At 54.0% G+C, this 25,545-nt stretch overlaps 2 protein-coding genes across 4 annotated transcripts in view; one reads left to right on the top strand and one right to left on the bottom strand.

Moving 5' to 3' along the window:
- PPFIA4 (PTPRF interacting protein alpha 4) overlaps positions 1–21,523 on the top strand; it is a 42,857-nt gene extending 21,334 nt beyond the window's left edge. Inside the window, exons 3-31 of one of the 3 annotated variants that reach the window (XM_042887175.1) lie at positions 1,553–1,654; positions 1,777–1,941; positions 2,297–2,371; positions 2,660–2,755; positions 2,912–3,133; positions 3,543–3,689; positions 3,800–3,934; positions 4,569–4,652; positions 5,491–5,622; positions 7,000–7,062; positions 8,363–8,454; positions 10,246–10,387; positions 10,634–10,839; positions 11,251–11,491; positions 11,679–11,714; positions 12,309–12,442; positions 12,563–12,726; positions 13,305–13,398; positions 13,623–13,704; positions 14,210–14,410; positions 15,379–15,441; positions 16,548–16,574; positions 16,960–17,135; positions 17,504–17,601; positions 18,248–18,423; positions 18,644–18,712; positions 19,493–19,670; positions 19,887–19,978; positions 20,402–21,523. In XM_042887175.1, coding sequence (XP_042743109.1) covers positions 1,553–1,654; positions 1,777–1,941; positions 2,297–2,371; positions 2,660–2,755; positions 2,912–3,133; positions 3,543–3,689; positions 3,800–3,934; positions 4,569–4,652; positions 5,491–5,622; positions 7,000–7,062; positions 8,363–8,454; positions 10,246–10,387; positions 10,634–10,839; positions 11,251–11,491; positions 11,679–11,714; positions 12,309–12,442; positions 12,563–12,726; positions 13,305–13,398; positions 13,623–13,704; positions 14,210–14,410; positions 15,379–15,441; positions 16,548–16,574; positions 16,960–17,135; positions 17,504–17,601; positions 18,248–18,423; positions 18,644–18,712; positions 19,493–19,670; positions 19,887–19,945 — 3,459 coding nt within the window. In that variant the 3' untranslated portion in view covers positions 19,946–19,978; positions 20,402–21,523. Of the gene's footprint in view, positions 1–1,552; positions 1,655–1,776; positions 1,942–2,296; positions 2,372–2,659; positions 2,756–2,911; positions 3,134–3,542; positions 3,690–3,799; positions 3,935–4,568; positions 4,653–5,490; positions 5,623–6,999; positions 7,063–8,362; positions 8,455–10,245; positions 10,388–10,633; positions 10,840–11,250; positions 11,492–11,678; positions 11,715–12,308; positions 12,443–12,562; positions 12,727–13,304; positions 13,399–13,622; positions 13,705–14,209; positions 14,411–15,378; positions 15,442–16,547; positions 16,575–16,959; positions 17,136–17,503; positions 17,602–18,247; positions 18,424–18,643; positions 18,713–18,988; positions 19,052–19,492; positions 19,671–19,886; positions 19,979–20,401 lie in introns of those variants that run through there. The other 2 variants (XM_042887176.1, XM_042887177.1) reach the window with 2 other exon arrangements.
- A 306-nt stretch (positions 21,524–21,829) lies between these two features.
- MYOG (myogenin) lies at positions 21,830–25,256 on the bottom strand. The gene is made up of 3 exons (XM_042887170.1): positions 24,751–25,256; positions 22,834–22,915; positions 21,830–22,379 (listed from the first exon to the last, which is right to left on the bottom strand). Exons 1-3 carry the CDS (start codon positions 25,228–25,230, stop codon positions 22,258–22,260), a joined length of 684 nt encoding a protein of 227 aa, XP_042743104.1. The 5' UTR covers positions 25,231–25,256; the 3' UTR covers positions 21,830–22,257.
- Positions 25,257–25,545: the final 289 nt, after the last annotated feature.

The following is a 25,545-nucleotide window of genomic DNA, read 5'->3' as shown; positions in this document are numbered from 1 at the left end:
CTTTCCACTCCCAGCCCCAGTGTAATCCATGGGGATGCTCACATGCTGCTCACTCTTGTGTGCCAGCACTTGCATAACACAGCAGTGCACACATCTGCCTGTGGCACGGTGCTGTGCTGAGCCCTAATCCATGGGCTGGGGGAGCAGGGTGCTGGGAGAGCCTTGTCCCTGTAGTTTAGGGGGCTGTGGGGTGATCCAAGAGCAAACACGGGATGGTGCCTGGGTGCTGTAGGAGCTGGTGAGGGAGGTTTTGGTGCGAGGTGACCATTTTGGGGGATGGGGACGGTGCCAGTCTGGAGCAGTCCCTGGGGAAGTGATGGGGGTGGGTTTGGGTGCTGCAGCAGTGCTGAGGCAGGAGCAGCCCTGAGGTGTGGTGATGGGCAGGGATGTGCTGGTTCATAGGGACAGCGACTGGCTTGGCTGCTGGGATTGCTCTTTCCCTTCTTCCCCACTGCCCCACACTTTGGTCCTGCCCCACTATGGGGTCGTGGTGCCACCAGTGACACCACTGCCCCCAGTTCTGCAGGCTGAAAACCACATCACTGCAGGCAGCTCAGGGCATGGTGTGAGAAGGGAGAGGGGAAATGTAGCTGGGACAAACAGGGATTAAAGCACTCTTAATTTTGTGGTGGGACATCAGCAAGAGGTTCCCCTTTGAGCTGAGCAGAGCGTTTAATTCAAACTGAGCCTCGACGTCTTGCTTCAGCTTGAAGGATTTCTTATTTGTTTAACTTGAAAATGAGAGTGAAAGAGATTTGCATGCTGTGAAACCGCTCTCAGCCTCCAGTCAAAATTTGGTTTGTTAATGCTCGAGCAAATCTTTCTCAGCCTCTTCTGCAACCCTTCTCCTTTTCAGTCCTTCTCATGCTGTGAAAGAGGTGTAAATTCGCGAAGCGTTTTCTGATTTGCATTTTTCACCCTAAAAAGTCCCAGCTGCAAAATGCTGCGTAGCCCCTGTGCAAACTGGTCCCTAAAATGGCAACTGGGAGCAGTGGGTGAGTGCATCCGGGCTAACCCAGGTGCATGGTGCTTGTTTTTAAAGAGAAAATGAACCCTTCTGCACCATGGGAATCCTTTCTGCTCCAGCATAGCCAGAGATGCAGTCACTGTGTTACTGAGGAGTCCACGTATCCCCAGGGATGTGCTGGGTTTGCAGCTTGTCTGTGGCATCGCCCTGTGCACAGCTCTTTCTTGCTGGATATCACCTCTCATAAGAGGTCGGTGATGGAAGCAAGGACTGGAGGCTCAGGACAAACTGTTGGCAACTGGGAGACGTGCTTTAATGCCATCGAGGACCTTTGGAGCCAGAGAGCTGTTTCTTGGCCATCAAACCAAGTGGTTAAACACTGGGATGTTGCATTCCCTGCTTGTCTAAAGCACAGAGGGAGGCCAGGAATAAATCACTGCCCAGCTTGCCTGTGTTGCTGTCTCCTTCACTCACTGCCTGGGTTGGGGTGGGAAATGCTCCATGCTGGCGGTCCCAGCAGCAGGGTTGGGATGCTGGCTCCAACTCTCGGTCTCCCAGCTAATGGCCATGCCCTGATTTCTGCAGGAGTTTGCGACGCTGACGCGGGAGCTCAGTGCATGTCGGGAGCAGCTCCTGGAGAGGGAAGAGGAGATCTCAGAGCTGAAAGCTGAGCGCAATAACACCCGGGTGAGTGTGAGAATGCTGTCTAGCTTTCAGCCCCCAGAAACCTAGGATGCCGTGGGCTGCTGAGCTGATATCAGCATTGCCAGCCCCAAGGTGGTAAAAAACTCACATCTGCTCTCTTGCAGCTCTTGCTGGAGCACCTGGAGTGCCTGGTGTCGAGGCATGAGCGGTCCCTGAGGATGACCGTGGTGAAGCGTCAGGCTCAGTCACCATCTGGGGTTTCCAGTGAGGTCGAGGTGCTCAAGGCACTCAAGTCACTCTTTGAGCATCACAAGGCACTGGATGAAAAGGTGAGATGGGCTGCTGGGATCTGATGAGGACTGCTGGCCTTTGGCACCCTGTTTGTTCTTTTCATTACTTATAGTTCTTCCTGATTCATTTGCTTTGAACATTTTGCTCTGATGAAAGACATCTCCGAGCTCCCTTGGCCATGGCTCTCCTCCTAGAGCCAGGTTAACCCCAGCTATTCCTCTATAGCATGCTTTTGTTCTCCCAAGCAAGAGCCTGGAGCATTCCCGAGCCCTGGTCTTGAATCCATCTGAGCCTGGCCCTCAGCCAGATCAAAGGCACTACGGCTTTCCCTGGCTCCTGGGCATTCTCATCATAATAAATAACCACATTTCCCACTCTATTACCCAACTGCAGGTCAGAGAGCGCTTGCGAGCATCCTTAGAGCGAGTGGCAACCTTAGAGGAGCAGCTCGTGGATGCCCATCGGCAGGTAAGAGGTGTTTGGAAGCCTATGCCAGGCCCTTGCTGGGGAACTGCTGGGCTACAACTGCTTGGAGCTATGCCACATTTGTGGATTCTTATTGAATTTGGTGAACTATGGCCCATGCAGATCAGAAGAATGTCGTTTGGGCATTTTTAATGCAAGGCTGTTCTGAAGTTCCTATTTACACGAAGGCTTGATGTTTAAGAGGAAACCTTGTAAATTCTGCAGCCTCATTCATAGCCAGAGCACCCAATCTCATTTCTCTGTTATTAATTAATCCCTGTTGGTGTGCAGGTGGCAGCTCTGCAGCAAGGTGCCACTCGGGAGGCCCCAGCAACTGAGAGGGATGAGAGAGAGCCCAAGGAGCCAGCGCAGAAGATTCCCTGGAAGGTGAGTGCCCCCGAAAGCATAAAAACCCCATGCCACCCTCTCAGGCACATTGCTGGGTCCCTGCAGGGCTATGTTCACGCAGTGCACAGCCACAGGCTGTGTCAGCCCATGCTCTGGGGCAGCCAGGCATCCTCATTCCTCTCTGCTGCTTTGCAGAGGCTCTCCAATGGCTCTGTCCACCCGGATGATGAGGCAGGGAGAGTGGTGGAGCTACAGGAGCTCCTGGAGAAGCAGAATTTCGAAGTGGTCCAGGCCAAGGAGCACATCTCTGCATTGGCTGCCAGTGTTGCTGAGCTGGAGGAGGATCTGGGCACTGCCAGGAAGGATCTGATCAAATCCGAAGAGATGAGCAGCAAATACCAGAGGGACCTCCGAGAGGTGAGACCCTGCCCCCTTGCACTGCAATGCCCATTGCAGTTGCAGAGACATTCACAGCTGTTTTAGACTGGGAAGGGATTGTACACATAGAGAGGAGGGTGAAGGTCCTTCCCCAGAGGAGGACTTTGCTTTTGGGGGTTGTTCCTGAGATCATCAGGAGCGCTCTGATGTTATAGCAGGCACTGCGATACGCAGGTGTGCTGCAGACCCAGGGCAGTGAGCTGTGTCCACATCAGAACATTTCCCTGTGACTCTCCCTTCATCCCTTTCCTACTCATCTTTGTGTGCAGCAGGGGTTTTATTGCATCCTTGGACTTGGGGTGTCCCAGGCTCAGAGGAGCTGTGTGGCCCAGTTGTTCCCAGATTGGTGGCCAGGGATCAGGACGTGACAGTCCCATCACTTCCTCAGGCTCTGGCTCAGAAGGAGGACATGGAGGAGAGGATCACCACACTGGAGAAACGCTACCTGGCAGCCCAGCGAGAAGCCACCTCCATCCATGACCTCAACGACAAGCTGGAAAGCGAGCTGGCCAACAAGGAGTCCCTGCACCGCCAGGTATTGAACCAGGACCCAGAGGCCCCCTCTACCCCAGGGATGTGGGAGGGAGAAATGAGGCTGGGGTCACGATGCAGGTGCCTCGTGGTACATCGTGATGTGTCACACAGTGCGAGGAGAAAGCCCGGCACCTGCAGGAGCTGCTGGAGCTGGCGGAGCAGAAACTGCAGCAGACAATGAGGAAAGCAGAGACGCTGCCTGAGGTGGAAGCAGAGCTGGCCCAGCGCATCGCTGCACTCACCAAGGCAAGTGTGTGGGGTGCTGGGGGGTGCTGGGAGACAGAGGGGCCAGGGGACAGTGCAGGAACTGGGGGTGAGGCAGGTCTGATGGCCCACCTTTAGCTACAGCCCCTGGTGGGCTCAGGGCGCCCTGCTATCAGTCCCAGCCTTTGTGCTTTGCTGCCCTCTGCCTTCCCTATGGTTGCAGGGACAGTACTCCGCTTTTAAGACTCCTGATGAGTCCTGCACATGCAGGGTTTGCTCCTTTCCTTCAGCTCCTCTCCCCAAGGTGATGACGCTGCTTGGTCAGGGTGATCTTCATTTGTTTCTGGGGCCACTTTGAAACAAAGAGGAGGAAGAGGGAACCAGGCTAGATCTGTGAGTGTACAGGCATAGAGGAAGTCGTGGATATGGCCAGCCCTGACATTTCAGAGTGCTGGGATGAGTACCGATTTGCTTTTGGAGCATCCCCATCTCCAGTCCCCTTGCTAGCAGTCATTTCAAAGCTCACAGCACAGCAAGCCATGTTGGAGATACAGGCACCAGAAGGGAGTGCCACATCTAAGGAAAGGATGCAAATCCAGGGGTGGAAGGAGGGATGCAGGAGGGCTTCTTTGGTTTTGGGAAACGCCATCTGAGAGGGCTGCTCTGCTTTTCCCAGGCAGAAGAGAGGCATGGGAGCATCGAGGAGCACCTGCGGCAGCTGGAGAGCCAGCTGGAGGAGAAGAACCAGGAGCTGGCCAGGGTAAGTGCTGCTCAGCCTGGATGGAGGAGTCATTGCAGGTCCTGATCTTGCCTCAGTTCTCCCTTGCCTTGGCAGCTGGGTTCCTGGAGACAGTGTAAAGGGGTGGCTCACTGCTGTTTCCAAAACAGAGTGAGATGAAGGACCTGGTTAATATTTTCCTGCCCAGAATGTCTCCTCACCTAGGAGCTTACACCAGTCCACTGTGATTTCCCTCTCTCCTAGGTATTCATTTCTTGCTGTTAATGTTCCACATTCCTGTCCTGGCATAATACCTTCCATCCTGTGGAGTGCCTGCTACTCCATATGCTGCCCAAACAAAACATCAAGCCAAGACCCCAAACATGGGACAGCCCTAAACATGTAGCCAGTGTGTCACAGGATGCACAGTCTTGCTGTGTTCTTCAGCAGGCAGCTGAGGGAGGCTGCCATGCATGTTTCTTGGGTCACTCAGCTGCCATTGCAGCATGTGCCCCAGGTCTTGGTCATGCTGGGGAAGTCTCTGGTTGCTTTCTCCAAGAGTAGAGATGTGGAGAAACTTCTGCAAATCCAGAGGATCCACTGGAGTCTGGAAAGTGTCACCATGTTGTGACTGGCTCTGGGGGGTGCACAGGTCGAGCTTGTGGGAAGTCAAACCCTGTCCTCTCATCCGTGGCCCTGAAATAGCAGAGACCAGCAGAGAACCAACAGGGGATTCCATCTGTGCTGTAAATGGTAGATTCGTCCCCTGGGTCATCTGTGACACCAACAGCAGGAACAGATGGGAGGTCACTGAGCTCCTCATAGCAGGAGGAGCAAATCCACTGGATCTGGGGTGACTGGTTGCTGTTTGCTGCTGCAGGCTCGTCAAAGGGAGAAGATGAACGAGGAGCACAACAAGCGGCTCTCAGACACTGTGGATCGGCTGCTGAGCGAATCCAACGAGCGGCTGCAGCTGCACCTCAAGGAGAGGATGGCAGCCTTGGAGGAAAAGGTAGTGGCTAAGAGTAAGGGGTCCTTGGAGGGCTGCAAGGTCTGCAGCCCCTACAGCACGGAGCCTCTGCCAGCTGCAGCACAGGAGTTTGGAAGCACCCATGCAGGGATGGGGAATCAATCCCATGCAGGTTGCCAGCCAGGTGCCAGGGCTGGTGGGATTGCAGGGAAGCGTGCTCAGCATCGTGCCCTCATCTCCAGCCAGCCCTCGCCTACCAGAATCCACTCCCCACCGCCTCCACTTCTGACAGCAGCAGGATTCATCCTGCTCCATTCCCTTGCTTCTCTGTGTCTGCATTGGCGCAGCCTCAACTGCAGCCTGTACCCAGCTGTCAGAATGAAACCCTACTGCATTTTGCAGGAAAAAATGCAGCATTCATCCCCTAGCCCTCCACGTGCTGCTTTGAAACCTCCCTTTTCACCAGGCCCTGCTGCCAGACCAATCTGCCTTCTCCAAGTGTCTGTGAGCAGCATCCCAGCTCCCATCCTGCTCACTCAGGAAGCCAGGCTTTCCTTTCAACTGCATGAATGCAATTAGCTGGGAAGTGGGTGATCCAGAGCAGGGATAAACTTTGAAACATCAACGAGAGATTAGCACATGGTAATTCATCTCTGTTTGGGTTCCTGCTGGGACCAGACTCTCTGGTCCCCCAAATCAGACCAAAGAGGAGGTGCACCTCCTTGCTAATGCCTCCAGGCACAGGTCTATCTCTCTGCTGCTCTGCACCTCCTGTCCCCAACCAGACCTGGCTGTGCCAGCATGTCCAGCCATTCAGCAGATGTCTCTGGATAAAGAACAGGAACACACAGGACCAAATTCAAATTCTTCTCTCAGCAAACAACAAGAACCGGGGTGGTGGCACCTTATGGAGGGGCACTGTGGGTTCCCCAGCCTGCTGCCATCGCTGACACACACAGAATGTTTCCCAAGGTCATCCCTGGGCAAAAATGCTGCTATTTGGCCTTCCAAAAAGGTCAGGCAGTTGCAAGCTCTGCTTCCTCCTTGCCACTTCTCTAGTGCAGATGCTGGAGCCATTTTTTAGTTCAGCTGCGGGAGGCGTTGATCTCCTCTGAGACAAACTTCCTAATCTGCAAGCCCTAGCTATCAAATGTCTTAATTGCTGCTTAATTGTCCAGTGTGAGACAAAGCTGGGCCTGGCAGCCCTGCTTGAGGAGCAGGAGGTTTGCAGAGAGGACTGGTTCGTGGGCAAGTAGATGAGGAACAGCTTGGGAACCGTCATTGTCCCTCCTGCTAGATGCCCAGCCCACCCTCCATGTAATGATTCCACGCTGGCCATCCCCACACAGCCATTTCCTAAATGATGTCTTTTCTTCTTTCCTGTTTTTATTCCCTTTTCTTTTGTTTCATTTTTCAAAGAACACATTGTTACAAGAGCTGGAAAATACCCAAAAGCAGATAGAGGAACACCAGCACGACAAGGTAAATGCTGCTGCAGGGAGCCTGCCCTAGTGACTGCGCTTTCTCACTCCTAACCCCTGACTAGTGGCAGTCGTGCCACCTAAAACACTCTAGTTTCGGAGGAGCTGGGATCCCAAAGCACCCAGCAGCAGGAGGCCATAAGCTCACCCACGCAGTGGATGGAAGCTGCCACCCACCTCCCTGGAGACCCCCGGTTCAGTTCCCTAACAGGCATGTTCAGTCCCATCTCTGTATTTCTATCACGCTCATCCATCCCCCCACCGAGGACAGCAGTGAGGTCGTGGTGGCTTCGTCCTCATTTCTAGAGGAGGGTTTGCCTCTGTGCTTTTGGTGCAGCCTGGCTGCAAGTGACAGTGCTGCTGGGGCAGCCACATTCCCTTCACCCTCAAGGCAGCCCCAGCCCCCTCTTTCTGTTGGTGGGGAGATCCATGCCCAGCTCCATGCCCAGCTTGCAGAAATCCCCGCAGGTCTTCACACCTTCCCCGCTCTCAAATAAAGCATCTCTGTAGGGTCTGTGAGATGAGTCTGAAGCTGGAAGGTTGCATCTTTTGCAGCAGCAAGAGCTTTTGGGATGTGCCCCGTGTCTCATGCATGGCTGGCAAGGCTGGGGAGCTGCTTTCTCCCTCACTGGCAGCTTTTGCTCTCCCAGATGCTCCCTGTATGCAAGAAGAAGAGTTAGAGGGCTCTGCTTGTGCTCCCCAACCACTCCTGCTCTCAGAGGCAGAGCCCAGAGACCCGCATGATGCAGCCTGCATGTTGCCCCCCCCCAGTTCAGCCCATTTGCCCATGGGACTGGATCCTGCTGTGCCTGGAGGATTCCATCCCTTTGCCTTTCTGCCCACCTGCAGCTTCCCCAGCATCTCCCACAGGACAGCCTGGTCACATAGTGCAGGCACAGTTTCCCCCCCCCTGGTGCTGGCAGCAGGAGGGATGAGCCCAGCACCGATTTGGCTGGTAAATCCCTTGCTGCTGACTGTTTCCCACGGTGAATGTGCACATGCAGCCTGGAGCAAAGCCAGAGCATCTTAGTGGGACCAGTTCTTCATCTTGCAAGCCAGCATCGCTTCGAGCACGCATGTGTCTGTGATCACTCCTTCCCTTCGCAGCATTGCCCCAGCATCACCATTCACTGTCGCCTGCATGAGCTGTTTCTTTACTGGTGTACCAAAGGTACTTTGAAGATGGGATGGGGATTTTTAGAGGGAAAACCTGGAAATAGCTGCGGATGTGGTTTGCCCCAAACTTGGCTGCTCTTCAGTGCAAAACCAACCCCTGTGCCCATCTGTTTTGCCCCAAACAGAGGAGGTTGTCGGATGAGATCGACAAACTGCGGCTGGAGGTTGATCAGCTCAAGACCAGAAGTGGGACATTTGTGGAGAGCGTGCATACAAGGTGAGAGGCTTCTGCTGAAACCCTGCTTTCTGACACACACCCCACTGCAATGGTTTTGGGGAACTTTTCTTTTAGGGCCCCCAAATGCTGTTGGCATTGGTTATTTCAGTGCCAGCAGGCCTTGATGCAGAGCTGCACGGTGGTGCATCGCAGCAGATCTGTCCTGGGCTGAGAAACAAACTGTGGAGAACAACCCAGCCTAACTGAATGACCTCAGATTTGCTCTTCTGATGGCAAAAAAAAACCAACACTGGACATACATTTCTTTTTCTGCACAAAGGACTTGGAGTTTGTGTTACCTTGCTCTCAGCTGTGTCACCCCAGGGTGGCTTTATCGAGGTCCTGTTCTCACTGCCCAGCTCAAACTGCCATGGATCATGGAACATTTTCTTCACTGGGATTCATTTTCAGTCCTGCAGAAGTCTCCCATGACAGCAGGGTCTTCACCAAACGCCTTTCTCCCCCAGTGTGTGGGGGATGAACTGGGAAGGAGGAAGCTGTCTTGCCATGGTGACCATCAGTGCAGACCCCCATTTAGCTCTCTGCTCTGCCACACTTTCATTTAAAGTCAGCAGGGAGGTAGGGGGGCCCCAGCCCTGTGCTGCAGGATGTGAGGTGAGTTCATCAGATCTCAGCCTCTGATATTCAAATAATGGGAGCTGGTGCAGCAAACCTCAAATCTGCTGGCAGCAGAGACAAAAGTGCATGGAGGACACATTTCAGCACTGGAAAGAAGAAGCAGAGAGAGTGAGGAAGGATGTGTGAGGATGAAGGACAGCAGAGTGCTGGAGGAGCGCCTGGAGCATACATGGGAGCTCCTTGTATGGGTCTGTAAGAGCAATGAGGGCATTGCTCACTTATTAGTTTTTTATTTCTTGAAGGGCAGTTTAGCAGAAAGCTTGAGTTACAGAGGCTAGAATAATCCCCCAGTTGAAATGTCAGCTTTTGTCTAAGGCGCCTTTATCTGTTTTTAGCTTGGGAGCAGCTTGTCAGCAGCTCCACAGCTTAAATCCTCTTGAAACTTGGGCTGTGCCTTCGTCTGCAAACACTGAGCTGACGCCGAGCTGAGCTGCTCATGTTGGTGATTTTGCTGGGGGTGGGGAGCCTACATATGGCCCTCTGATGGAAACCAAACCCACCCTAGTGGAAAATCTGCTGATTGCTCTGGGCAAATGCTTTTGTCCTCCTAAAGCAAGCCCAAACCTTGTGCCTCCTATTGCAGTGCGTATAGGGAGGAACAACCCTGTGCTCTGGGGTGCTTTGCTCAGCCACGTGGATGGTCTTTAGGGTGAGGAGGGGTGAGCAGGTGATGTGGAGGTGTGCACAGGGTCCCACAAGTGGCAGTAATTGGCTGGAAGATCTGTTTCAAATGGGATTTTATTCATCAGGGTTTTTCTTGTGGAAGTATTGAAGCAAACATACAAAGAAGCACTGCTCGTCTAACTGCCATTGTGGAGATGCGGTCACACACAAGGGGACTCCAGACATGTTGGGAGGTTGCTGGACAGTGCAGGCCAAAACAGTATGGATATTCAGTGGGTACCACAGCAAAAGGGGGGGTAGCAGTGGGGCAGGGCCTGGAGCTGTGCTTCCTACAGGGTTGAGACTGGGAAAATGGAACACTTTTCTCTTCTGGAGCCTGATTTTGCAGCAGAGCAGAGAGGTATTGCTGAGCTGGTCATTCCAGAGTGGCCCTGTCCCCCTCCTCTATCCTGAGGGCTATGTTGAAAGCAGCCAGGGAACAGAAGCATCCTTGCATGGGCAATGTCCATAATGGAACTCTCTTCACAGGTCCCACATGGGCAGTGCCACAGACCTGCGCTTCCCTCTGGGTGCTGTGGTCCATGCCCCTGCTGAGCCCTTTGGAGCAGCCCCAGCCCTGCCTCGGACCCAGAAGGGCCGATTCGCCACCCGGAGAGAGGAGCCAGCAAAGGTAACCCACCCTCCTGCCAGCACAGGACCAGGTTTGGGGTCAGAACTGAGGTCTCCCTGCACGTTGGTCTCCCATCTCCCTGACCTGGAGACATGGGGGAATTTCCTTCACCTGGCAAGTGAACAGAAGTAACATGACAAGATTGCTTTCCCCCTGTACTGTGGTTGAGTGTTGCTTGGAGGCCTCCAGTTTGGCATTCGGGGTCGTGGAGGTGCCATGTATGACCAGAGGATCTTGTTCCCCCAGGACTGGGAGCAGACCCAGGCAGGCAGCGTTTTGGCCACAGGGCCTCACGCCTTTGACAGCGATCCTGAGATCTCTGATGTGGATGAAGATGACCGCGAGACGCTCTTCAGCTCCATGGATGTGCTCTCCCCTGGTGGGCACTCGGATGCCCAGACCTTGGCCATGATGCTCCAGGAGCAGCTGGATGCCATCAACGAGGAGATCAGGTAGAGGTCACAGCCCAAACCAACAGCTGTTTTAAAATGAAATGGCTTTAGAGTGGGGAGGAGGATTTGGTGCCCTAAAATCAATGTCTGGCTCCAACTTTAGCCAGGGAAATGGCTCTGGGGTATCTATCCACAGGGCTTGGTTCTTTCTGTCCTTTGGTGACATCAGAGCCGGTTCACACAAAAGATCACTGCTTAAAAAAAAAAAAAAGAAATGGGACATCCCTCAGCCTTGATTCATGTGGATTTCGATGGCTCTTACTGCCATTCCTAGAGATCAGGGGCTCTAGTCACAGCACCCAGACTGCCTTTCCATAGTGCCAGTAAGTCCCATGGCTGGGAGGTGCCAGAGGCTGGGGACCACCCCACAATGGTGTGGAACCAGGAGCCCTGAGCCCACTGCTCCTGCAGGATGATCCAAGAGGAGAAGGAATCCACCGAGCTCCGTGCAGAGGAGCTGGAGACCCGTGTGACCAGCGGCAGCATGGAAGGCCTCAACCTCACCCAGCTCTGCAAAAGAGCCTCCATCCCCACCTCGCTGACGGCTCTGTCCTTGGCCAGCTCATCCCCACCTCTCAGCGGCCGCTCCACCCCGAAGCTGACATCCCGCAGTGCTGCTCAGGACCTGGACCGCATGGGGATCATGACGCTGGTGAGGAGGCTGGTGGGGCAGGGGGGAGCGTGGGCACGGGGTGTGCATGTGGCTGCTCAGGGTAGAAGCAGCATCCCAGTGTCCATACAGCTGAGCGGTGTGGAACAGGATGCCTGCGTTTGCTGAGGGGTTTCTCCATTAACTGCCACCCTTTCTGTGTCTCTCTTGCTTTCTCCCTTGCGATCAGCCCAGCGACTTGAGGAAGCACCGGAGGAAACTGCTAGTGAGTGGCTCCCACTCTGCTGGTTTTTGTCCAAGCCCCTTTTCCAGCCTGCTCCTGGCTTTGCCCACACCAGGTCAGGGTGCACCAGTTGTGGGGTGGAGGTGGGGACCCCAGGGATTCAGCAGGAGGATCCCATAAGGTGCTTGGAGATGGTCCAGCTGGCAGCCTGAAGTTCTGCAGGACACGGGGAGGGTCAGACAGCCACTGGGTCCTCAAACACTGAGCATCCCTTTTGGGGACAGGGTGTATTAGGGACATTCCCATCTGTCTTCCTCAGAGCTTTCTGCTGTGGCAGCAGCGTCTGTCCCTACACCTTGATCTGGGCCATGGAGCTGCATCCTCTCTCCTCCTCATTCCCCATATTCCCAGGATCTTGGCCCTGTGGCTGAATCCTCCCCATCTGCCTGTGCAACTCGAGCCACCACTGGAGCACTGCTTCAGGCTTATCCTGGAGCGTGGCAAAGCCTCAGGACACTGCAGGCTCTTTTGGCCGTGCCTCCATGGAACAAGAGTGAGGGGCTCCGGGGCAGGCAGCAGGACAAGGACAAAGCTGGGCTTTGGCCATCCAACCTCATGGCTCCTGTGCTTGTTTAGTCACCTGCAGCTCGGGATGAAAGCCGAGAGGATAAAACCACCATCAAATGCGAGACTTCTCCCCCATCCTCCCCCAGGACGTTGCGGCTGGAAAAGCTGGGCCACCCCGCACTGAGTCAGGAGGATGGGAAGAGGTACGTGGAGCACCTGCTGCATCTCAGTCCACGGCGTGGAGATGGGCTGGGGTTTGCCACGACTCTTGTGCTGCTCGGCAATAACCTAAGGCTTTGCTGTTCCTCTCCCCCCATCCCCAGCTCGCTGGAGGAACAGGCCAGTAACCCCAGCAGCAACAGCAGCCAGGACTCCTTGCACAAGGGCTCCAAGAGGAAGGGGATCAAATCCTCCATCGGGCGTTTGTTCGGGAAAAAAGAGAAGGGCCGCTTGATTCAGCTGAGCAGAGAAGGAGCCACAGGGCAGGGTCTGTGAGCAGCCCCATTCCTGTGCATGCCGGGCGGGCGTTCTCTTGGGTCAGGCTCTACTCACACCTTCCGGCCCTCTCTGGCTTTGGAGTAGTGTTGGGGTTACAGGCGGAGGAGCAGGGACAGTCGGTTGGCCTGGGGACATCGAGGCCACCAGCTCTGGGCATCCTGGGGCAGGCCCTGGTCCTTTCTGCCCTGTGGACCTTTCTGACCTGAGCATTGTACCAGTGCTAATGCTCTCCAAGAGATAGCAATCCCCCATCACTCTATCTAATGTTCTCAGATCTGTTTCCCTCCCATGGCACCTCCCTGATGTTGCTCAGCCCTGTGGTGGGAGCTGCTTTTCCACTCATGAATCTTTTACTGCATCAATGTTGAGCATTTTGAAATGGGAAAGCTGGCAGGCAGGGATCCCTGTGGGCTCCAGTGTGACAAGGGATGCTCTGGGGATGGGTTGGAAATGGAGACCATCACCTCCTGTACTGTAATTGTGCATGCCCAAAACCTCAGTGCAAGGATCCATGCAGTGCCATGGGGGACATCATGGTGACCTGGGAGTATCTTGCTTGCCCAACAGTGCTGCTGACCGACACAGAAGTGGGCATTCAGGACCCTCTGGGACTCGGCAAGCTGGGTGCTCAGGCTGAAAAAGATCGGCGCCTGCGGAAGAAGTGAGTGAACCTCCTCTGCCACAGAAAGAAAATGGCCCTGGCTGCTAAGCTGTGACACAGGGCTGAGAAGACTTCTTGTCTTCGCCCCCTCTTGAGCCATGTTAGCTCCTTAACTGCTTTGTTTCCAGCTGGTTTTTGCTTCTGATAGTCTTTTCCCCATTTGCGAGTTACTTTCTTCCCCTCAGGCTCCCAATAAATCACTCTTCTGCTTCTCTTTGCTCCAGGCATGAACTTCTGGAAGAAGCTCGGAGGAAGGGATTGCCTTTTGCTCACTGGGATGGCCCCACTGTTGTGTCCTGGCTGGAGGTAAGGCAGAGCATGCCCACACATTGTCCCCACACACAGTGTGCAGTGTGCTCCCCTGACAGGGGTACAGCACCCCACAGCCCCATTTTGTTCCATGCTTGTGGGTGGTAGCTGCAAAACAACCCATGTTCAGCAACTCAGAACCTCTTCCCAAAGCATGGAGATATTTTCTATGCTCCCCAGCTGAGAAGGGAGGTGGCAATGGAGCGTCTGTAGATCCAAGTGAGTGGAGCTGGGGGAGCAGAGCAGATCCCCAAGTCCCTCTCATGTCTGCGGGGTTGTGCTTTGGGGTTTCCTCAAGCTCTTGAGTTGAAAGACTCAGTGGGTGTACTTTCCCTATGCTCTATGAGATAGATGTATGGAAGCTGCTCTGCCCACAGGCAATCTGTGCAAGGTCCAAACAGAAAAGGAGCCCAACATGGGTATGCAGCTTTGACGTGGAGCTGCAGACAGGGTGTCCTCTACCCTGCCAGGGTGGGTCCCCAACTTTGCCCTATATCAACAGCTCTGGGTGGGGATGCCAGCCTGGTACGTTGCTGCTTGCCGAGCCAACGTGAAGAGTGGAGCCATCATGTCAGCATTGTCTGACACTGAGATCCAGAGGGAGATCGGCATCAGCAATGCGCTGCATCGCCTGAAGCTGCGCCTGGCCATCCAGGAGATGGTTTCACTCACGAGCCCATCGGCACCACCCACCTCACGGACGGTGAGCACTCCACCCCACAACTGTTTTCCCCATCCCCTGGCTTTGTAGGACCACAGTGGCTCATTGGTCTCTTGTCTGCCAATATTGCAGGCAAGTGTGGCAAGAAAGAGCTTGCCAGTGTTCAGTGCAGGCTGTGGGTAGGTGACAAGCCTTAAGGACCAGTAAGCTCACCAGACACGTGTCCTCTGGAACAAAGATCATTTACTGCCACCAAGAGTGAAGCACTTTCCTGCCTTGAGACCCCATCGGATGTTCTTATCCTCACACACAGAGGTTGTCAGCAGGAGGCTGACCCTGCAGAGCAGCCAGTGAAGAGCAAAGCTTGGGCACTGTCAGATCTTGGGGGAATAAGATCCCACCTAAACAGCACGTGTTTGGTTTGCAGGGCCAGCTCAGTAGAACCATTTTTTCAGTTATTTCAATAGAAATCTTTCCTTGGGGCTGTCTGAAATTCCTGGGGCAAGTCAGAGTAACTGCAGATCCCCCACTTGGCCTGGATAAGATATGGAGCTGATAGCAGGATTATATCTTGTGCTGGTCCCTAAAGCCCCCAAGGGGTTAATGGTGCCCCAGTAAGCCAAGACACGCCTGTAGAAATACAGTCAGCAAAAGGAACAGCCCCAGGCATGCCCTCACATGGCCCTGTCTGGGGTCACAGCTGTCAGAGGCAAGCCTGCAGGCTCTGTGAACATAAAACCGAAGTATAAAGGCAGACAAAATGCCAGTAGACCTTGCTGCACTCTCTATGGCTCTATGGACAGCTCAGATGTCGCCATCTCAAACTGCATGGATGCTGCAGTGATGCTGCGAGATGCCCCCTGGCTCTGCTCCACGTGCGAGGATGCTCTGATCCTCCTTCACCCTGAGCCAGCATTGTGTCCACCTTTGAACCCTCCTGTCCATTGTGTACCTTTGAACCCTGGTTCTACAGCAGCTCACTTTGACCAGTCTGCCCTTTTCTCTTCCAGTCCTCTGGAAATGTCTGGGTGACCCACGAGGAGATGGAGAACATGGCGACGTCTACCAAGACGGTGAGGCTGGCCGCCCTGCTGCTGCAGCGGATCAGTTACCGAGCTGGGCTCCAGACGTGCACTGAGGCACTAAAAACCCCGTCAGGGAAGGGGATCTTTGCTGTGTCTCATGTGTCAGCTCTTGGCCAGCACCGTGCACCTGTCTAGAAACCGTCTTTCAGCCTTCAATATCCCAACTATTTCTAAAGCTGGCTTAAAAACCATCAGATGCATTTTCCTTTGTCAAGCCCCTGTGGGTTTCGCTGGGTTTCTAGTGTCAGTTATGAGTTAAACAGGAAAGAAAGACAAAATACAAGAGTGATCTCAGTTGATGCATGAGACTGAGCCACACACTGGTCAGCCAACACCCAGAAAAGTCACCATCCATTGACAATAGCACACCCAAATATTGCCCCTGCTGTCATTATCACTGGTTGATAGCTTAAGGTTCCTCAGAGAGATGTGCCCACGCTCCCAAGAGCTCTGGGTCCTTTGGAGAGGTGTAGCCATGCTCCCATCTCAGCAACTTAATGACCTTCTGTCTGAATCTCAGAGCTGGCGCAGCATTTTGGGTTGGCAGTGTGAATTGATTTGGCATTTTACTGAATGCCTGCTGTCTGGGTGGCACAGAGCTTTGTTATTGGCAGGACAGAGAGTTCAGAGTTACAGCTGTTACAATGCCACACTTTCCCTTGTAGGTTTTGTGAGGTTGAGAGCAACCAGCCCATGGTAACAAGCTGCAAAATTGGCAGATTGTCATGGTTTGTGACCCATGAGCTGAAGCTTAAGTGTCTCTCTCCAGCTGTTGAGGTGACCCAAGAGCTGCCCGTACTTCCCATGATGGATGTCTAAGTCCCAGTGTCTGTGCCAGCTAATGCCCAAGACCTGTTAAAAAAGCCCCATCCAACATCCTTGCTTGACAGAGATGTCATGAATCCTGGGCCCTGCAGAACTGGGATGTCCCCAGCACCTGCTAGCAAAGCTGAGCCCCCCAAGCCCACCAGAATCACATCAAACTGAGGGGGTCCCACGCTTGGCACACGTGGCATAAGCCGTCACAGTGCAATGCTGCCATGTACTGACTTTACCTGTCCTTTCTATTGACATGCTGCATGTGTCACGCTTAGGACACAGAGGAAGGCAGCTGGGCACAGGTGAGGTCCCTGCGGTGTCGCATTCATTGGGCGGTACGTGGGGTGGATGTGGGAGGGAGAGCTGGACACCATGGGGCACCCAGGGAATGAGCGTGGGGCATCAGCATGTGGCAAGTCCTGCTTGGAGCTGAGCCTGCGCCCGGTGCTTGCTCTGTGAGCAGAACGTGGGCCACGGCCAGCAGAACCATTCCCTCCAGCTCCTCCAGCCCAAACTAGGGTTGAACTCCCCAGTCCCCATGTAGTCCTCAGGACAGCAGACCCCCGTGCTGCAGCACTGAGCTGTCACTGATCTCCTGAGGGATCTCCAGCTCCCTCAGCTGGCACTGACCTGCAGGTCTCCTAAGCCCTGTTTTTTTTTTCCTAGCTTCTCCATTTGCTTTTACAGACACTGGCCTATGGGGACATGAACCACGAGTGGATTGGGAATGAGTGGCTGCCCAGCCTGGGCCTCCCACAGTATCGCAGCTACTTCATGGAGTGTCTTGTTGATGCACGGATGCTGGACCACCTCACCAAGAAAGACCTCAGAGTGCATTTGAAGATGGTGGACAGTTTCCACCGGTGAGTCCCCTCCTCTGGGAGGTCCTTGAGGTGCAGTACCTGCGTGTGGACCAGGGGATGAGGACTTTTGAGGGATTTTCCTCTTGTCCAGCCTCAGTGCTGGAGGGTGGCTCATCTAGGCCAAACCTGGGACAGCCTGCTCATAGAACAGGATAAAACTGAAGGACTGGGGGATTACCACAAAAGGGAGGGATGTTCCCCAGCTTCCAGCTAAGATTATCCCTTTGAATTTCATCTGTGATGACTCAATCCTACACTAAAACATCCTTTGGGCACATGGAGAGTTAATAGGGAAGTGGGTTCCTCTGCGGGGTCCATGCAAGGCGTCTGCTCTCCTGAAGGTTGGGTGATGTCTCGTGTCCTTGCAGCACCAGCCTACAGTATGGCATTATGTGCCTGAAGAGGCTCAACTACGACCGCAAAGAGCTTGAGAGGAGGCGAGAAGAGACTCAGCACGAAATCAAAGGTCAGCAGCCACATCCACCATCCTGCTCTGGAAAGGCTGACAAGAACCTCTGAAGAGATGCCCAGTAATGGTCTCTCTCCTGTCTCGTATTCTTAACACAGCCCTTGCTAAATGAAAACCAGTATTTGTGAGCAGCACTCACTCCTGTAGGGCTGTTGTCCTTGCAGTATTTCCCCAGCAGATTGCTCCAAGTACCCTTAAGCTCACCCCAGTCAGGCATGAGTAGGGTGGTGGGGTGTCAAGACAAAAAGGGCTTTGTCCCAGCATCAGGTGAGCTTCTCCTGCCCCTTTCAGGTACTCAGGACACCCCCCAGCTTATCAAGCTCCCCTTCCTTGTTGGCTATCCTGAGATCTCCTGTGCTTAGATTACAACTCATTATTGATAATGCCCCTAATTACATCATCAATACAGGCCTCTTAGCATTAATTTTCACGGTTGTTTTCTGCCTGTCATTTCTGCATTTAGTTTGGTAACTCGAAGTGAGCTTTTCCTGGCACTGAGCTACACGGCACTGCTGCTGGCCCAGGAAGGAGAGCGCCAGGCTCAGCCTGGGGCTGTGTGCCAGGACTCCAGCACATCCCAGCCTACTGCACAACCAAGAGTACTGTCTGGGCTGCCTTGAAACGTGCTCCTGCTCTTTTGCAGATGTGTTGGTGTGGACCAATGACCAGGTCATTCACTGGATCCAGTCCATCGGGCTCCGCGAGTACGCAAACAACCTTGTTGAGAGCGGGGTGCATGGAGCACTCCTGGCCCTTGACGAAAACTTCGACCACAACAGTCTGGCTCTCGTGTTGCAAATCCCCACGCAGAACACACAGGTAAGGAGGGCCTCCGTGGGAGATTTTGGAGGAGGATGGCTGGCATGGGACATAGCTGCAGCGTGACTCCACCAGTCCCACCAACTCAATTCTGCCTTTCAAAGCAGAGCACCCTGATGGTGCATGGGCTTTTTCTCCATCGTTCTCTGGGATGGGTTGGGGAGTTGTGCTTAGAGCTGCTCCCATAGATGGAGAGTGTTTCATTTGATGTTATTTTCAGGCTCGACAAGTGTTGGAAAGGGAGTTCAACAATCTGCTTGCATTGGGCACAGATCGGAGGCTGGATGATGTGAGTACCAAACCTCTCCAATGCCCAAATTGTGCTGGGTTCCTGTTCTTGTTTAAGAAATAGGAGAAACAGAACTGCTTCCCTCTCCCAGCTTATCCTGGGAAGACAACTAGCAGTTGCATAAACAATGGAATAAATTAAAACTAAATCATTTAAAATTCAAAACTGTCTATGGAGGCAAGTGAGGTAGGGTCTTGTGCGTCTCTTCTAGTGCTCAGTGGGTTGAATTTGGGGAGGAATCACCCAGCTTTCCTTGCCAGCTACTTTTTTTTGTAGCCTTTTAGAAGCACAGATGTTCTGGACATGACACATAGCAGCTGGTAAAGCGTGGGTTGGAGATACCCTGTTATGCAGCCAGAAAGCTGTTCACATTGAGTCACTGAAGGTGGGAATTTATCTAGATCTGTCCTACATACAGCTTTCTTGCATGAGATATGATAGCAGAGCTGGTCAGAGCTCTCTTTAGAGCATGAAGACAAGTAGGTGCTTCCAGATGAGTACACAGCTATGCGCTTCCCTTTGGGTTTTTACTGGGGCTTTTGTGTTGACATCTTTGCAGGCAGGGTGGAGAGGAGATGGGCGTGCTGGGAAGAATGAAGCCCAGCTCATGGGATGCCAGAGATCTCTCCTACATCCTTGGCCCAACCTATCACACACTTCTGCACAGCCTGCGTTCTCTTGGCATGCTGGCACCCACGCAGTTAGATGAACGCAGTGAGGATATCTCACAAGGGTGGGAGGTCCTTGCTGCTGGGTTCACAGCCTGCTCTTCCATCCCAGGGTGATGACAAAACCTTCCGTCGGACCCCGTCCTGGAGAAAGCGCTTCCGCCCGCGGGACGTTCACAGCATCAACATGCTCAGTGGCTCAGCTGAGACGCTGCCCGCCGGCTTCCGCGTCACCAGCCTGGTGCCACTGCCACCTCCATCCGCCCCTGCCAAGAAAATGCCCCCAGAAGGTATGCCACCCCTTCCCAGCAGGCTCCCTGCTGGGCCAGATAGCTCTATGCCACTTGTCCTAGACCTTCTGACCCATCCCCGAAGGTACAAAGCCTCTCACTTTGATTCACGTGGCTTTAGTACACAACTGCTGCCGAATAAATGCGTTGGTGGGAAGCTGAGGACTAATTGGGGCAGCCGCTAATTCCATGCTCTGCTTTTTATTTCTCTTCCAGTTGGTGCCTCTGGGTCACCACGGCTGGAGACCTCCACGGTCCGGACGTACTCGTGCTGAGGATCAGTGTGATGGGAGCCAGCCCAGCCCTGGGTATGTGCAAGGACCAGAGCTGGGTGGGAACCAAGAGGGGAGCAGGAGGACCAGCATGCTCTGCTGGTGTGACCCAGGCAGGGTGCCTGCTATCATCAAGATCTGCCTCACTACTGGGGTGCAGTTGGGGAACAGCCTGCTGCTTGCTGAAGCTCACAGGATGCTGGGATGATGCAGAAGAGATGCTCAGCATCCCAAGCACTGGTCTGGGTGATACATATGAGTTGTCTAGTCCCTGGTGTCCCCAAGATGCCATCCTAAATGAGGGGTCTCATTGGAGTGAGGGTGGCAGGTTCTCCTGGGACACTGCTGTCCCTCAGTGCATGCCTTCCAGTGCCAGGAGCTGTGGGTTTGTTGGCACGTTGGTCCCCAGATGGAGATGAACCATTGTCCTCACGGAGCCGTTCCCACCTTGTTTCTCAGCACATCCCCACTATCCATCCAGCCAAGTGCCAGCTGCCTTTCAGGACAAGGCCAGAGCTCAGCCTGTGCCTGTTTCTCGGCCCGAACCAACAGATGTCGCAGTGCTACTGCCATGGACTGAAAAGGCTGCTCTCCCTTCTGCTTGTGCGCCCCACTGCTGTCCCTGGCTCCCTGTGCCTCCCGCCTGTGGCTGTTCTGCCCACCCCACCTCGCACCAGCCAGGCTCTGGATGTGCTCACCAGGTGCCTGTTTCATCCCTGGTGGAAGTGCAGCCCATCAGAGAAGCGGAGATGCCCCAGAAGTGGGCTGCAATATTTGGAAACCTTTCTCCTGCCTGGTTCATGTTGCCAATATGCCATAGACTGTCACACCAGCTCACCGGAGCCCCGGGCATCACGAGGAGGGTTCAGGCTCAGCTCTGCGTGAAAATCCTGACGTTGGGGGAGATGGCCAAGGATCTGCCCTGGGTGGGACAGAGGGGCTGAAGCCAGTGCCAGGATGGACGCTGCACAGGGCAGAGTGGGAAGGGGCTGCTGTGGGTGCAAGGAGCGTTCTGAGGTGGTGGTGGGGGCATTTTGGGCTGTGCTGTGCCCCAAAGTGGGGAAGGGTTGGACTGCTTCAGTCTGGCTTACTGCTGGCCTGGATGCTGTCAGGCCTGACCTTGGGGAGCAGGGAAACACAGCAGGGGCACCCAGCACCCTGGGACGACCCGTCCCTTCCCTCCAGGTGCAGAGGAGATGCTCTCCCCTCCTGCCTCCAGGCTGCAGGCAGGGGTGATCCAGGAGGCTGTCAGCCCTTCCCATTTCTCCCCCGTAGGGTAGGATCTCTTCATCTCCTCATGCCACGTTTGCCTTGTGTGGCCCCTATTTCTGGTGTGATATTTATTGATGGCTGGAATGACCTATACTTATCATGTGCTGTCTGGAAGTGCAATATCTGAGAGGCTATACAGTCACAATGTCTTTTTGGTGTATTATTTGCCTAATACAGTATTAAATATTTTTTTAATTTGAAGAGTCGGTGAACCCTTTCTACCAATGCCCTACTTCTTTCGTCATATTATTGGTACTGCATGGACTCCAAACCCTGGATCGGGTCAGGAAAGGATGTATGTGTGTTCCAATAAACAGGATTTTAAAGCAATGCTGGCTTGAGCCTTCTTTCTAGAGCCCATGGAAAACAGAGTCAACATCACCTGATGCCCTGAATGCTTTTGGGGCACAGGTCTGAGCCCCAGAAGCGAGCCAGTGAGCTCAGTGGTCTCTGCAGGGCTGATTTAAGCATGAGGCATCCACTGATGTCCATCCAAAGACCTTGGATTTTCTGATACGAGGAAAAGAAAACCACAGCCTAAGAGTTGGGGGAGGTTAGCACGACATGAAACAGCGGTAAAGGGAAACGTGAGCAATTCAAACAAGAATGCCTTTATTTAAAAAAAAAAAAATCAAAATAAGTTAGCAAAAATAATAATTAAAAAAGAAAACACAAACAAATGGCAACTGCACACAGCGGTCAGCAGGAAAGCCAGCGAAGGCAGCCCGCCGGAGAGAGACCTTGGTCAAAGAGCAACTTGGAAACAGCCACATTGGCTGTGGCACAAATGTTGGCCCCCAAGGAAGAAAAGCCCCCAGCCTGGGGGACCCGGGGCCGCCGCCAGCCACCACCATCACACTTCTCCCCTTTTCTTTTTTCCACCGGTGGGAGCTTTTGGAGAGGAGTGGGAAAGGATTCGGGCGGTTTCAGCGCTGCTGTCCACAGTGTTGGAGGGGTAATTATGACTTCCAGCATCTGGATCCTTCCAGCATCTCAATCCCACCCCGTTTCGAGCTCAGAGAGCTGCGGGGCTTTGCGCCAGCTCAGTTTTGGACCCGCTCCTCCGGGAACGTCACGGCCACGTCCTCCACGGCGATGCTCTCCACGATGGAGGAGAGCGAGTGGAGGTTGCGGTCCTCCGCTGCATCGTCACTCAGGAGGTGATCTGAGAGAGGAGGGGGAGAGCAATGGGATGGTGACCCCATGACCCCGCCCTGTGTGACCACACTGACACAGGGAACTGCTCCCAGAACCCCTCCTGAGGGCTGAGACCTTTCCTCAAAGATGGCAACGGGCAGCGAAACTTGGGGAAGCTTTTAGGGGGTGGGAGAGGCAGCTCGGCACAGGTGCTTTGTGCTGCAATGGGCAGAGCTGGGTTATGGGGCAGACACAGATGAACCCTTGATGGGACAGGGACGTGGAGCTGCTGAGGGCTGCTTCCAGCACATCAGGCAATGGGAGAAACCTGAGCTGCGCTCAGGCAGTGCTGGAGGGTTCACCCAACATGAGGGTGAGGGGAGGATGAGGCTCCTCCTGTCCACTGGCTGTGGGTTTTGGCTCAGGGATGCCCAGCCCCAGTGCTGTGATGTCCCTGGGATGGAGGGTTGGGAGCTCCTTACCTGCAGGGTTGGTGCTGAACTCCAGCTGTGTGCTCCACTCGGGGCTGCAGGACGAGCTGCCGGAGCCGCACTCACTGGGTGCCTGCAAGGACAAACGTGCCACCCGTGGGCCCACCTCCACCAGCCAAACCCCACTGCCTGCCCCCCGAACACCCCCATCCCCACAGCATGGCACCAATGCGTGGTCACAGACACAGAGCAGATGGTGAAATCTGGGGTCCTGGGGATCCATCAGTGCCATGGTTGGTCATTAATCTCCATGAATGCCGGAAAAACCCAATTTGGGCTCGGGGTGCATGGCCACCTGCTTGCTATGCAGTATTTCTGTAGGCAGCAATTATGAGGAAAAAAACAGACAAGCATCCTTGGGCAAAACAGCCACTTAGTGAAAATCACTTCATTGATTCATTAAATAAAAGATGGCACCAAGGAGCTGCTGGGGAACCCCTAAACCTCAGCTCACTGCTCGCTCCAGGCCCCCAGTACACGAATGCTTGGAATTGTTTCCGACTGACACTGGAAAGGCGTATGGATTGGAGTTTTGGTTTTGCCCCAGATCATTGATTTTGTACTCAGGACGTGAAGCTGTGCTGCAGGAGCAGCCTGGCGGTACCAAAGAATTGGTCCTTCAGTGCAAAGGTCTGAAAGAGGATGAATCTCTGCAAGTCTCTCCCTCTTACAAAGCCCACTGATATCAGTATTAACATGTAGATATCTGGCATCTGCATCTATATATAATTTACATCTGTCTCAATGTTATCTATACGTACATATTATACCTGTATCATTTGTACCTGTCATCTACATAATCTCTATTCATACCGACACATCTGCAATCTATATATCACCTGTAGCTATACATCATTTACATCTCTCATCTGTTTCTGTATCACCCATACCTTTATCCACAGCTCCACATTCCCTCCTGCAAAGCCTCAGCAGCCAGGAGGCGCATGCCACCATCCCCCAGCAGACAAAAATATCCCCCAAAAACGTGCTTCAGCCACCAGAATCTCATGGTGGGGAGGATGGAGCCTGGCCACACCCTGCGTGCTTAGGGCAGGATGCCACTGCCTCAAGGATTCTTGCCTGGATCCCAGTTTGATGCCATTGGACTGAGAAACCAGTGGTGCTCCCCACTGGGACAAGTCCCCATGCACCAGGGGGCCAGGCCTGGTGCGTTGTATTACCTCCCATTACTTTATGTTACGTTACATAGCTGTTGTTACAGCATTTTGTTACTGCATTGCACTGTATTGTATGGTACCATATTGCGTTGCACTGTATTGTAATGCATTGTATTGTGCTATATAGAACCCCACGGTTCCATGGTTCCATCATTCCATGATTCCATAGTGCTATGATTTTATGACTGTATGATTCCTTGACTCCATGACTCTGTGACCTCATGATTCCATGTCTCTGTGTTTCCATGGTTCTATGATTCCATTGTTCCGTGGTTCTATGATTCCATGGTTCTATGACCCCATGATTCCATGACTCTGTGACCCTATGATTCCATGGCTCTGTGTTTCCATGACTCTGACTCTATGATTCCATGACTCTGTGACCCCATGATTCCAGCGCTCTATGTTTCCATGGCTCCATGGTTCCACGATTCCCTGGTTCTATGACCCCATGATTCCATGTCTCCATGCTTCCATGGTGCTGTGACCCCATGATTCCACGGTTCTGCAGCCCCACGATTCCACAACTCTATGATCCCATGGTTCTACAATGGTTTCTGTGACTTAAACCTTCCCACTCCCCACCAATCACCATCGACCCACTACGCAATAGCCATCAGCCCCCCAACAACCCGCCCGTAGGGACAGCAACCTGAGCGCCACCACCCCATTCCTCCACCACCACCCACCCCGGCTCCTGCCCCCCATCCCCACCCATCCCCTCACTCACAGCAGGTTGTGGTGCAGCAGGGCGGTAGCGCAGCTCCCTCTGCTCGCGCTCCTGCTGGTTGAGGCTGCTGAGCAGGCTCTGCAGGCGCTCGATGTACTGGATGGCGCTGCGCAGGATCTCCACCTTGGGCAGCCTCTGGTTGGGGTTGAGCAGAGTGCTGCGCTTCAGCGCCTCGAAGGCTTCGTTCACCTTCTTCAGCCTCCGCTTCTCCCGCAGCGTGGCCGCCCGACGCCGGTCGATGGACACTGTTTTACGCTTGCAGATTTTGCAAGCCCACGGTAAGCATTGCCCAGGGCAGTGCTCGGGTAGCATTGAGTCCTTCTCCTCCAAAGCCCCTCTGCTTTCGGGGCACAGAGCCACTTCGGGCCGCTCGGGAAATGCGGCTGCCTCATAGCTCTGCAAGCGGGAGCCCAGGAAGTTTTCCCCATCGTAAAACCTCTGCTCTGGGAAAAAGTAAGGGTTGGTCTCAAAGAGCTCCATGGGAGGACGTGTGCACGGCTCGGGGACGGCTGCTCCGTTTCCCTGCGCCAACTGCTCGGTGCCATTTAAACCCCGGCGCTGGCATTAAATCACAGAGATAAATATAGAAAACCTAAAGGAAACCTGAGCCCACCCTAAGCTGCTGCCTCGCATCAAAACTTGTCCGGCTGCGGCCACGAGGACTGCATGGCCCAAAGGGGGGTAAGGGGGGGGGGGGGGGGATTGGCATGGTGGGAGCTGCCCTGGCTGCCCCAACGGGGGCTTTGTTTGAGCCCACGGGTGGCACAGGGGCTGCCAGCCCCAGCCTGCATTCCT

Source organism: Lagopus leucura, unplaced genomic scaffold (genome assembly GCF_019238085.1).
Source record: "Lagopus leucura isolate 7727_CA_CO unplaced genomic scaffold, USGS_WTPT01 Super-Scaffold_100073, whole genome shotgun sequence".
Lineage (NCBI taxonomy): Eukaryota > Metazoa > Chordata > Aves > Galliformes > Phasianidae > Lagopus > Lagopus leucura.
Note: the sequence above shows the minus strand (reverse complement) of the source record. Positions and strands in the feature narration are given on the sequence as shown.